This window comes from Melanostigma gelatinosum, assembly GCF_949748355.1.
Source record: "Melanostigma gelatinosum genome assembly, chromosome: 13".
Lineage (NCBI taxonomy): Eukaryota > Metazoa > Chordata > Actinopteri > Perciformes > Zoarcidae > Melanostigma > Melanostigma gelatinosum.
Window position 1 is genome coordinate 21,038,961 of NC_136646.1, and position 12,392 is coordinate 21,051,352.

The 12,392-nt window shown below is 45.2% G+C and overlaps 1 protein-coding gene across 2 annotated transcripts in view; it reads left to right on the plus strand.

Moving 5' to 3' along the window:
* Nucleotides 1-12,392, plus strand: part of dock6 (dedicator of cytokinesis 6) — a 28,030-nt gene extending 15,638 nt beyond the window's left edge. Inside the window, exons 23-49 of one of the 2 annotated variants that reach the window (XM_079281110.1) lie at nucleotides 86-187; nucleotides 1,041-1,136; nucleotides 1,731-1,871; nucleotides 2,144-2,257; nucleotides 2,375-2,545; nucleotides 2,649-2,788; nucleotides 2,962-3,131; nucleotides 3,254-3,405; nucleotides 3,649-3,831; nucleotides 4,425-4,551; nucleotides 4,640-4,724; nucleotides 4,862-4,958; nucleotides 5,049-5,183; nucleotides 5,826-5,978; nucleotides 6,275-6,433; nucleotides 6,532-6,632; nucleotides 6,717-6,909; nucleotides 7,056-7,199; nucleotides 7,342-7,473; nucleotides 7,588-7,602; nucleotides 8,182-8,307; nucleotides 8,398-8,487; nucleotides 9,034-9,270; nucleotides 9,355-9,498; nucleotides 9,652-9,758; nucleotides 9,856-10,029; nucleotides 11,091-12,392. In XM_079281110.1, the coding sequence (XP_079137236.1) occupies nucleotides 86-187; nucleotides 1,041-1,136; nucleotides 1,731-1,871; nucleotides 2,144-2,257; nucleotides 2,375-2,545; nucleotides 2,649-2,788; nucleotides 2,962-3,131; nucleotides 3,254-3,405; nucleotides 3,649-3,831; nucleotides 4,425-4,551; nucleotides 4,640-4,724; nucleotides 4,862-4,958; nucleotides 5,049-5,183; nucleotides 5,826-5,978; nucleotides 6,275-6,433; nucleotides 6,532-6,632; nucleotides 6,717-6,909; nucleotides 7,056-7,199; nucleotides 7,342-7,473; nucleotides 7,588-7,602; nucleotides 8,182-8,307; nucleotides 8,398-8,487; nucleotides 9,034-9,270; nucleotides 9,355-9,498; nucleotides 9,652-9,758; nucleotides 9,856-10,029; nucleotides 11,091-11,133 (3,531 nt within the window). In that variant the 3' untranslated portion in view covers nucleotides 11,134-12,392. Of the gene's footprint in view, nucleotides 1-85; nucleotides 188-546; nucleotides 634-1,040; nucleotides 1,137-1,730; nucleotides 1,872-2,143; nucleotides 2,258-2,374; nucleotides 2,546-2,648; nucleotides 2,789-2,961; nucleotides 3,132-3,253; nucleotides 3,406-3,648; nucleotides 3,832-4,424; nucleotides 4,552-4,639; nucleotides 4,725-4,861; nucleotides 4,959-5,048; nucleotides 5,184-5,825; nucleotides 5,979-6,274; nucleotides 6,434-6,531; nucleotides 6,633-6,716; nucleotides 6,910-7,055; nucleotides 7,200-7,341; nucleotides 7,474-7,587; nucleotides 7,603-8,181; nucleotides 8,308-8,397; nucleotides 8,488-9,033; nucleotides 9,271-9,354; nucleotides 9,499-9,651; nucleotides 9,759-9,855; nucleotides 10,030-11,090 lie in introns of both variants that reach the window. The other variant, XM_079281111.1, reaches the window with a different exon arrangement.

The following is a 12,392-nucleotide window of genomic DNA, read 5'->3' on the forward strand; positions in this document are numbered from 1 at the left end:
GGTAATTGCCTTCCCTTTACTCACTGTGCCCTTGCCTCTTGCCGTACTGTGTGTTTGTGTGTGCGTCTCCGGTGGCTTACGGCAGGGTATTGACCGCTCCCACTCCTGGGTAAACTCTGCTTATGCCCCCGGGGGCTCCAGATCTGTGCTACGCCGAAACCCCAACTCCAGCTGTGAGCTCAAGCAGGTGCCAAATCCCTCCTCCACCTCCTCACCTTCACTACCTCACCACCTCCACCCTGAACCATCTCTGATCAACTCTCGTGGGTCTTTTCCTCCCTCAGTCCTCAAAGGTTTTGTCTCTTTCCATCTGCCTCTCACTCTGCCAGCCATTTTTTCTCTGTCACACCTTTTGCATCTTGTCCGTCAGTTTCACAATTCAACCTCTCACTGCTGACTAACAGACCATATCTGTTGTGTTTGAGAGACGTAATCTCTGCCTGGGGTTCATAGAGAGTTCTCTCCAACCATCCATTTCCATTCATCCCTTTTCACATCACCTTGTCTTCATCTCTGTGGGTTCACCTCACCGCCACTCCATGTCAGGCAAAAGACCGCAGCTGCAATCGCATGTCTGCCTTTCTGGACAGCGTGGCCTTGTTTTCAGTTCCCACAAGGCAGATTACCAAGAAGGTAAAGCTGACGTCTCCTGTAACAAACTGTAAACGTGTCGTTCTCCATAACAACTTCACAACACATTTTGATGTCCTAACGTTCATCAGCTTTCCATGTCATGAACACTAACCACCATGACATTTGAACAGTTGTCCTGTAAGATGGTGTGATTTGTGTTTGTTGATACACTGACATTTAATATTCTTTTGGGATATCAGGACTCAATCTCAGGCAGATTTACTGACCAATGAGTCCAATACATTTTTACTATCACTAGTTTCATTGTTATCTTTTACAAATCATAGTAACAGTTCATAACTTGTAATAACAAACAAACACACCCCACTTTCATCTTAATAGTTCATCTAGTTTCTGAAATGGTTTGCTCGTGTAAGCTAACGTGAGCTCTGTCGGTTGCCGTGTAGCTGCTCCACGAGGAGCTGGCGTTGCAGTGGGTGGTCAGCACCAGCGCGGTGAGGGAGGCGGCGCTGCAGCAGGCCTGGTTTTTCTTCCAGCTTATGGTGAGTATGTCTTTGTACTTTTATGTTCATGCTACACCACTTACTTACAGTTAGAGTTCAGACGTTTGTATGAGGTATTTAATCCAGAGTCAGTGTGTTAGCGACAGTGGACGGCGGCTGGCACACCCTTAGTTTGGAGAATGGAGTTCCATGGGAGCAAAACAATATACTGCTGAGGACGAAGGCAGCAGAACATACTCTAAACACCTAAAAAAATCAATATCAAAGTAGCCAACGGAGGCAGCGGTAGACCTGCAAGTCCGATGGAAAGGTTCTGTCTGACGTCAAGGTAGATGAAAATATTACACTTAAACTGGTATTGATTTTTGTTTCGGTCCGTTTTGCTGCTGCCCTCATCCTCATTACTCTGCTCCCGTGCTGGCACTCCTGTCTGTTTCTGGAAACTGGGGGCGTGCCGGCCGCTATCTACTGTAGCTAATACACTAAGTACCTCATACAAACCACTTCAAAACATCCAAACTACCCCTGCATGAGAACAACAAGCATCAGAACACACGCACTCTAGGAACCATTATTAAAGCAGGATAGGGGATATTTTCATCAAGTGAATTTCTTACTTACTCTGTCCTCTAGACAAAGAGCATGACCCATCACTTATTCCTGACCTCGAAATTGGACGTTGCCAGGCGGCAGCGTTTCCCAGACCGCTTTGTGGACGACATCGCTGCACTTGTGTGTGCCATCAGTGCAGACATCGCCAATCGATACCAGAAGGTAAAAAGCCCGCAATCCACAATACAAGCAATTAAGGAAATGAACGGCTGAAAGTCCATTTGTTTTAAACAAACTAAGTGTTGAGGAATAAAAGATGGCCAGAGGTTGTTTTTTCAAGTTTTTGTCCAAAAGAAAGTTACCTTATCTCGTATGTAATGCTCGATCCATCATTTGTATCCATGATTAAAATAACCCAATATGTCTTGTTTGTCTTCTGATATCATATCTTCCCTTTCATGTACTCCTGCTCATTCCCACCCCCTCTCTCTCAGGATGTGGAGCTTGTGGAGAGGCTGAATAGCAGTCTGGCCTTCTTCCTGAATGACCTGCTGTCTCTCGTGGACCGGGGCTTTGTGTTCAACCTCATCCGCTCCTACTACAAACAGGTGTCTATTACTTCCCTCCCCGTTTGCCTTTCATAGCAAACACTTTAAATCCCAGTGCTCCCACGCACATTTTACAACAGCTTTTACTGACTCAAAGAAACTTGTGCATTCAAACAGATTGCCAACAAGCTTCACACAGCGCAGAACCCCAGCTCTCTGAACGCCCTGAGGGTGGACTTCACTCGTATCGTCTGCAGCCACGAGCACTACGTCGTCCTCAACCTGCCGTGCTCCACTCTCAGCCCTCCAGCCTCCCCCTCCCCCTCCACCTCCTCCACCACCTCACAGGTACTGGATACAGTAGAACTGATTCAAACTGCTCATGTTTTATTTTCATATTCTTCCATCTCATCTTCTCCCTCCTATGGTTTTTTTTTTTTTGTATGAACAGAGTTCAGCGTTCTCCAGTATGGTGCAAGACCAGGGTGTGGCCACCATGTTTGAGCTCTCCGTCCCTTTCCGCCAGCAGCACTTCCTGTCTGGCCTGCTGCTTGCTGAGCTCTCTCTCATCCTTGATCCTGATGGAGAAGGGTAGGCTCTTACTTGTTGCACATATAAGAATCAGGAGTGTCGTTCCGTTTCCCCCATAGGGCTCATCAGAGTTTGAACGTTAAAATGAAATACAGTACAGCACCATTAAGTACATGTGCGCAGCGAGAAACACACCAAATGTGCTGATGCACTTTTATTTCTTGGGTTTCTAGGGTTTTCTTCCTTCATAAAAAGGCCATTAGTGCTGTTCACTCCCTGCTGTGCAGCCATGATGCAGACCCCCGCTACACTGACCCTCAGGTCAGAGCCCACATCGCTCAGCTCTACCTCCCGCTCATCCCCATCGTCATGGACACGTTGCATCAGCTCCACGACTTCTCTGGTCAGCACAACACATGTGCAACCCGCTGCAATTTCATTTATGGCTCTCCACCTCCTCCGCACAATGGTTTTATTTCCAGTCTTATTGGACCTGAGAGCTCTTTTCTTATTTTTTTTTTCTAGACTCCTCTCCTGCTCGGTGCCGCCTTGCCGCAGCCCACGCCGACGATGCCGACCCAGACAGCGGCAGCACTATCAGTCAGTCTGTTGCCATGGCGATTGCCGGCTCCCCTTTGCCGCATGTCAAAGCCAACCCGTTCGCGCTGCCCACAGTGGTGAGTGATTGCGGCAGGGGTCAGGCCGTTCCCCCGTGCCCGACAGAGTGACAGGTCACAGATCGTAAAGCAAACAAAACACATTTGCATTCCTCCCTTGTTGCTGATGTTTTCTGAAGAACTGCTCCTCTTAGCCTGTAGGTGTCTCTCTGTCCTTTTTCCTTTATATCTATCTGTAAACAGCAATTTTGTACACATCAGATTAAAAGACTGGCACTGGGTTTGTGTGTTTGTCTTCACCAGGCCGGGCGCCAGTCCAGCTCTCTGTCTGCCGAGTGCAGCCGGACTCTGCTGGTGAGTTTCCTGTGGGTTCTGAAGAATGCGGACGCTGCTCTCCTGGAGCGCTGGGTGTCCGACTTATCTGTACTGCAAATCAACCGCCTGCTGGATCTGCTGCATCTCTGTGTCTCCTGCTTTGAATACAAGGTACAACAAACCAGGCACTCTCCCGACGATGAGAGTCACCTATTGAGTCAGAACCAAAGTACAGATGTCTAATTTGGACATGCCAGAGCTGCACAAATATCAGTAGTTGTTTGAAGAAAGTTACCTGTCTTGAGTTATCAGTACTGCAGGGTGATGTAGTTTTCTTTAGAAAAGGCAATGTTGCAGAATGTACAAAAGCTTTTCTTCTTTTTTTCCATCAAACCCTTTTTAATTTGTTTATATGCATGTCAGCATTTAAACACCATAGTACTTGTGGGCTGTAACGCATTCCTCTGGAAAACTTTCAGTCGACACACATGCACATCTATAGTCACCTGCATACCCACATGTACACAGCCTACATACCTGTGTACTTTTACTTCAATCTATCAGCAATTTTTGTGTTTAACTTTCTCACATATGCCCATCTCACCCTACGTAGTTTGTAACTGTTGCACATGTATTTAGTCTAACACATACAGGTAGCTCCCTCTCATTTCTACCGGCGGTTCTTATACCCTTGACACTTGTTTTTCCTGATGTCTTTTGTTGTTTTTGTGTCCCTGTCCTGTGATGTTTGGTGGTTGTTGTAGGGGAGGAAGGCTCTGGAGAGGATCAACAGCCTGACGTTTAAAAAGTCTCAGGACATGAAGGCCCGACTGGAGGAGGCCATACTGGGCACCATCGGGGCTCGTCAGGAGATGGTCCGCCGCTGCAGAGGTAAGTAGCATAAGTAGCATGAGAGCAGCCAGTAATGTGTGTTTATAAGTTCACGCTCATGGAAATTGTGATTCGTGTTCTCTCCCAGAAAGGAGTCCCTACGGCAGCCAGGAGAATGTCAGGTGGAGGAAGAATGTCACTCACTGGAGACAAAATACAGACCGAGTCGACAAGTATGTTTACTTTAGTGAAATTACTGATCGATTTCTGGATTATAATCGAAGTTATAAAGAAGGAACAATAGACTGTCTCTTCATCTAAATAGTGCTTAAGTGTGATACTGATGGTGGTGAAATAACAACTCTTCCAGGACTAAAGCTGAGGTGGAGCAGGAGTCTGTGGTGGATGGAAACTTAGCCACTGAGGCCTCTCTGATCGTACTGGACACACTGGAGGTTGTAGTCAAGGTAAAGCAATCGCCCTCATCCTCGTCACACACAGTGCTGATGGTTTTCTGTCGACTCACCTCGCTGTAATGTGTTGTGTGTCTCTGTCAGACTGTGGTGGCATCAGAGCTAAAGGAAAGTGTTCTGGGTGGAGTGTTGAGAGTTCTCCTCCACAGCATGGCAGGCAACCAGAGCGCCCTCTTCCTGCAGCACTGCTTCACTACACAAAGAGCTCTGGTCTTCAAGGTACACAAGTCAAATGTCTCTATTATCATTTGCTGTTGGTTTATTAGTTGTTTTTTTAACATCTAATATTAATTCAGCTTAAAATATGTCATTTTCTCCTGAGTTGTACTCTGTGTCTCTGATTCACTTTAACGCTTTTTAGGGGAAACAAAATGTGTATTATTACTTAAAGGAATATTTCACGCAGAAAATGACCATTTGTATATTAATTACTGTTGCCTTGAATCCTTGAATAAAACTTTTATTTTGCGTGCCTCCATCGGAGGCTCCATTCACAGCGGAGTGAATCCTTGATGAATTGAAGTAAACGTGTTTAACAACAGCAAAACTATATCGAAACATTGTTTATGAACTCACACAACGGTATAACGTCATTTATCCAGTCATATGCCGCTGCATCCCAAACACATCTTCGGTAAAACCTTACTATTTAAAACACTTCAGACCAGTAGCACACATTCAAGAACAACAAAGTGTATTCAAGGTAACACGGGTTCAGTAATTGATATACAACTGGTCATTTTTGGTAGGAGTATTAATTGTCTCAGCTTGTGTTTTACCCGTGTACAAACAACTTGAGTTTTAAAGAAACAAACAGTAAATCATACTTCCTATATTTGTGTAAGGAGTTTGTGTTTGTAGTTCCCAGAGATGCTGTTTGAAGAGGACACGGAGCTTTGTGCGGACCTGTGCCTGCGTCTCCTGCGTCACTGCAGCAGTAGTGTCGGCTCGGTCAGAAGTCACGCCTCCGCCTCTCTTTACCTGCTCATGAGGCAGAACTTTGAGATCGGAAATGTAAGGCTGGATTCTGTCTTTGCGTTGTCGATTTGTATTTGAATGTTCTTGCTGTAACCAGGGACCTGCCAGTAAAACAAAATGAATCTACGGGACACGTACAGGATGTTTTAGGAACAGATGTGGCGTTTAGCACATAAAAACCAGCGAGTGAGGACGCTTTGCTGCTCACGGATACTGTTCTGTGCACCCCCCCGTTTTTTTTGTACACACGTTTTGAGAACATAAAAACCGTAAATAGACGTTTTAATACTATTGTGAGTCACAGTCTGTCCTTATTTTATCCCTTGGACCAGAACTTTGCTCGAGTGAAGATGCAGGTCACAATGTCCCTGTCGTCACTGGTGGGAACGTCGCAAAACTTCAACGAGGAGCATCTTCGTCGCTCGCTCAAGACGATCCTGACGTACGCTGAAGAGGACCTGGAGCTGCGCGACACGCCCTTCCCAGAGCAGGTATGTCGCCGCCTCTGTATGAAGTCTCATCTGGAGCTGCTAGAGTGGACAAGACTCATGAACTAATGTGTGCTGTGTTGCACTTTTGAAAACTGCAGGTCCAGGATCTGGTGTTCAACCTGCACATGATTCTTACTGACACTGTTAAGATGAAAGAGCATCAGCAGGATCCAGAGATGCTCATTGACCTGATGTACAGGTGCTGTGATGCACATTAATAATGCCTGTATACAACAACAAAGTGTCGCAAATAAGCTCTCTGATATTTAATATTTCTTTACAGGATTGCAAAGGGCTACCAGAACTCCCCTGACCTGCGTCTGACGTGGCTCCAGAATATGGCCGGAAAGCACTCGACGAGAGGGAACCATGCGGAAGCTGCCCACTGTCTGGTCCACAGCGCAGCGCTGGTGGCAGAATACCTCAACATGCTGGAGGATTGCCGCTACCTGCCAATTGGTTGTGTGACGTTTCAGGTCAGTGCATGCCGTTTCATATGGTGACTCTACTCACAGCAGAATGACATTGGAGGTTGTCCCAAAACTGGATCACCAAGACTAAAACCTGCGATTGTTAAAGATTCATGTCCTCAAACATTTTCTGTTCCCTGTTTTTCCTTCAGAATGTTTCATCCAACGTATTGGAAGAGTCGGCCGTATCGGATGACGTCCTGTCTCCAGAGGAGGAGGGGATCTGTGCTGGGAAGTACTTCAGCGAGTCCGGTCTGGTGGGCCTCCTGGAGCAAGCAGCTGCCTCTTTTAACATGGTACGACTCATATTCTCCAACCACACGGTGACAGACTGAATGTTAACACAGCGAAGAGGTTGCAGCATTGACATGGCTGAAGGGGTGTTACGTGATCGGGTGGCATGTGTAAAACTAGCTTTCTGTCGTGCTGTAACCCCAGGCCGCCATGTATGAGGCCATAAATGAAGTGTACAAGATTCTGCTGCCCATCCATGAAGCCAACAGAGACTTCAAAAAGCTGGCCACTGTCCACGGGAAGCTGCAGGATGCCTTCAACAAAGTCTACAACCAAGTGAGTCCACAGTTTGTCCCTGAAATCACCAGCAATCAAATGCACTTTTAAAATGATCTTCATCCAGCATTCCTTCTTATGTGTCACCTCTTTCTTTCTTTTTTACTTTTCCAGAGTTCAGGATGGGAGGTAACACGTACATTTGTTATATCGACTATATTACATTTAAGGTCAAACAAATTCAGCAGTTCTTTTTAATTAGTATTGACGATGTTCTATTTCTTCCTCTTCTCTCCTCCTGTGTGATCAACATGTTACTGGTGAGTGATGCACAACTGGCTTTCACACTTTGACATAGTCGAGCTGTTACAAAACACTTTCCATCCCTTTTGTAACCCTCCTACTGTGGTGAAACTACGTTTCATCAGAGATATGTATTTTCTCTTTGTCCCATTTATCTTCTATTACTAGATATGATGTCATCTTAAAAGAGTAACGAGAGCTTATTCATCTGTGTACCTCCTAACAATACATTTTGGTGTCAGGTGTAAAATCTAAAAATAACTCACTCATGAGCCCCCATAGTGCCCACATCTTATTTTTTATAGAATTTCTTTTTTGACTTTCTCTTTCTACCTGTTGAAATGATCCTAGGCTGCTAAGAAAAGCAAATATGTATCGTGTCAAATAAAGTCAGATAATCTGAATTCACTCAACCTCTGCGCTCTTAAACCATCTCTAACTTGTTGTCCCGTCTTTAGTGCTTAGAGAATGTTCGGGACCTACTTCCGGGTGGGTTTCTACGGCTGCAGGTTTGGAGACCTGAACGACCAAGAGTTTGTCTACAAGGAGCCGTCAATCACCAAATTAGCGGAGATCTCCTACAGACTTGAGGCATGTTTACGACTCACAATACCAATAAAGGTGTCATTGATGATTTATGTGAAACATATTTCTAAAGATGACAATCTCTTCTGTGCACAGGAGTTCTACTCAGAAAGGTTCGGGGATGACATGGTTGAAATTATCAAGGACTCCAACCCGGTCGACAAAAACAAACTGGATCCCAACAAGGTAACTAATATATGTGTGTGTGTGTGTGTGTGTATGTATCTGTGTGTGTGTGTGTGTGTGTATGTGGTCCTAAATCCAGACGTATCTGATCATTGGTCATGTGACCGCTGTGACAACAGTCATATTGGAATTCATGTGTGTTTTTCCACATCATACTTCCCCGGGCAGGCACAGATCACTCACCATACAGAGTGGCAGCAGTCCGTTGAAACTACAGAAGAAGAGCTATAGGCCGTGCGTCATTGGTTATCAGACACCGATAACGTTTGTTACATTCATCATGTTCACTCGGTAGAACTCCGGTTTGATAAATCAGTAGTTATAAAAAAGGTAGACGAGAATATTCCTGATATCTGGGATGTCACGTCACACATCTTACTTTATTAAACTTAGTTGACAGAAGAGCCGTTTCAGGCCTGAGATCCGTTCATACTGATGTCGGCTATGCGTCACTTCAAACATGAATTTGAACAGTTTAGGCAGAAAGATTGGATCTGTTTGAAAATGCAATTTAAATGGAACTTAACCTGAGTGTGCTTGTTTCAGGCCTACCTCCAGATCACCTACGTTGAACCGTTCTTCGACACGTATGAGCTAAAGGAAAGAATCACCTACTTTGACAAGAACTACAACCTGCGTACCTTCATGTACTGTACCCCCTTCACTCTGGACGGCAGAGCCCACGGCGATCTGAATGAGCAGTACAAACGCAAGAGCATCCTCACGACATCTCACGCTTTCCCTTACATCAAGACACGCATCAATGTTATCCACAAGGAAGAGGTGGGCGTCTGTTCTGGAGGGATCTTTGGTCAGTTATGGGAAAGAAATAAAAGTCAACTGTTTCTCTTTTCCTTGGTTCTCCAGATCATTCTTGTCCCCATGGAGGTGGCCATCGAGGACATGCAGAAGAAGACTCAGGAGCTCGCCTTCGCTACAATCCAAGACCCTGCAGACGCCAAGATGCTGCAGATGGTGCTGCAGGGCTCTGTGGGCACCACAGTCAACCAGGTTCCTGTTTAGATACTTATAATGCATTTAAAAAGTCATTATCCCACATCCTCCTTGAATATTAATCCCATTCAAACGGGGTTGAACGTCTGGGTCAGACGAGTAGTGACAGACATTCCTTAGCAGATATGTAACGGTTTCTCCCCCGCACAGGGCCCCCTCGAGGTGGCGCAAGTCTTTCTCTCAGACATTCCTGATGATCCAAAGCTGTTTCGCCATCACAACAAACTGCGCCTCTGCTTTAAAGACTTCACTAAGAGGTGATGACACACTGCCTGGCCCAGACTCAGACTGCTGTGTAACTAATAAAAACAAAAACCTCAACTCCCTGCGTCTTCTCTGCTCTTTTTTGTGCAGGTGTGAGGATGCCCTGAGGAGGAATAAAGCCCTGATTGGACCAGATCAGAAGGAGTACCACAGAGAGATGGAGAGGAACTACAATAAACTGAAAGAAGCTCTGGGTCCTCTCATCAACCGCAAGATCCCCCAGCTATACAGAACACTGCCAGCTCTGGCTATGCAAACACAACGGTAACTTGAGACAACAACACACACAATGAGCTCATGCTACTTCTCCAACAAGAGCAACTTGAAACCAAACTGTACCATACTCCAGGTCATAGACTCAAAGATCTCACATTCATTTGTGACGGAAAGTCGGTGCAGCTCTTTAAAGTATTAAAGCCCGGTCGACGATGGAAAATATCACCATATGTTTTTAGTTTTCATCAGCTTTTGGCATCCGCTCTGTGTTTCATGTGAGGGTCTGAGGACTGCTGCTTCATAATGAAAGACAGAGCTACAGTCAAAAGCACCTGCCAGAGTCATCCTTTAAAACTGGGGGCAAATGTATTTTTAAAGGTGCCAATTCAGAGTATATTTACGACCTCCACGTGGCTCTCAACACGGCCACGAACCGGCGGCTCACAGCTAACGATGCTAACAGCGCTGATGGTGCAAACAGCAGCAACAGTGTTTACCTGGGGGGAGATCTGGAGGACGGGTCGGCCAGGACGGCGTTATCGGCTTTAATCGCCGTATGAGCGCAGTGCATAGCGGCGGCCGTGAGCGAACCAGTGGTGCACACTCACTGAGAATCACATCCATAATGTGCACACATGGCCCGACCGGCTACATAAAGAAAGCACAAAGAAGCTCGAGTTACAACACATACGGAGGGAGAGCTCAGGTAGACATTTTGAACTGTAGCTTTACATAGAAATAGTTGTTCGCTGCTATATTAATACTCTGAATTTAGAATTTAGCACCTTTTAGGATGTAATTGTTTCTTCCAGATTTAATGAACTAAACGTAAATAGATGTTAAAACATGATATTGAGGCAACACTGAATAAAGTGATGAGGTGGTTTTACAGCATTCTTACTCTTTGAAAGCATCTAAAGTCATACAGACTGGGGGGCAGCTTTCACTCCCTTTAAAATAAACAATAATTCAAGTGTCACAGAACTTATTAGACTCGTATATAATTAATCATGAGACCTTAATTCTGCACGTTTTCAGATACACCTTTTAGCACAATGAACCAAAATACTTAAAGTAAAACAATCTGTCGTCTTGCTTTTCTCTCGCAGGAACTCCTTCAGTCGGTCCAGTCTCCGCAGAGCCGACTGTTGAGGCGCAGCAAACTGGATAAGAACACAGAAAAACAAGCTTTGCAAATTAGCCACATCTCATCCCGTCTGTTCCCCCCCCCCCCCCCCCCCCCAATTGATTGCACACCAACTGTCACAAGCACACACGCACCGTCCTCTTCTAGCTCGTTATTTTACCCCCCCCCCCCCACCACTGTCACCATACACACACACACACACTCTCGTCACCTCTCTCCCCCGTCACCACCGCTCTCACACCTCTGTAGGAGAAAACTTCAGCTGTTTATACTGGAAGGTTATCTGCACTGTAAACACCGACATTCGGAGCAAGGCTCTGACATGTCAGCGTTTTAAACCAAGCTTTAAAAAGTGGTCTCTTTACAGTAATCTCTCTGAGCTTGATCAGGTTTAAACTTAAGTTTTTACAGGACTAGAGCTGCCAAACACATTTAGTATCCAAATCGTTTGGGAGGGGGGGGAGTGCTCATGAGCTTATCTGTTTGTTTTTCTCTCTTCTGCCTCTAGTGTTTGCTTTTGAAGAGGCTGTAGTTTGTCTGTTTTGTGTCGAGGTCTTATTTAATTAGATTTTTTTCTAAACTATGCCTGGTCGTAATCACTGCCAGACTTGGTTATTAAATAGTCCCAGGGAGTTTTCTTTTGTTATCAACAGACCAAATAACTGACATTCCTTCTTCCACAAGTTGTCACATTTATCGGCCCATCTCTCGCTCTAACAATTCATTAAAGAGCGGCGGTGGGACCGTTCTCCATTCAGAGTCCGGCAGGAATGAACTGTAGCAGCAGTTTCAGAAGGAAACTGGATTATTTCAGTGGGAAAAGGCTGGATGGGACGTTAAACTGTGTTTTTTTTTTAAACTGTGAAATTCTCCTGTAAAGCACTGCAGTCACATCGTGTTCATCACAGAAGCACTGCCGTCGTCCGTCACCACCGTGCTATCGGACAGTGCAGTCTGATAGCTGAATTCATTTTGGCATTATGTTTAGTATAAGTCCTCTTTTCACTGCTTTTGAACTGCTCTCCCTCCAAATGTGTGGCGTGTGTCCAACGCGCGGGTTGTGGTAGTTTTGGTTATTCATTGTAACTATTTCCAACTACTGTATCTATTATATTGCACTATTTTAAACAAACTGCAGCACGTTAACACTGTAACTACTAAAATATCCATGCTTTTGTTATTTTACGAGGCTGGAAACTGTTTGTTTTTTACCAACTAGATACATGTTTTTTTTATTTATTGTCTTTTTTACTGCCTTCTATTA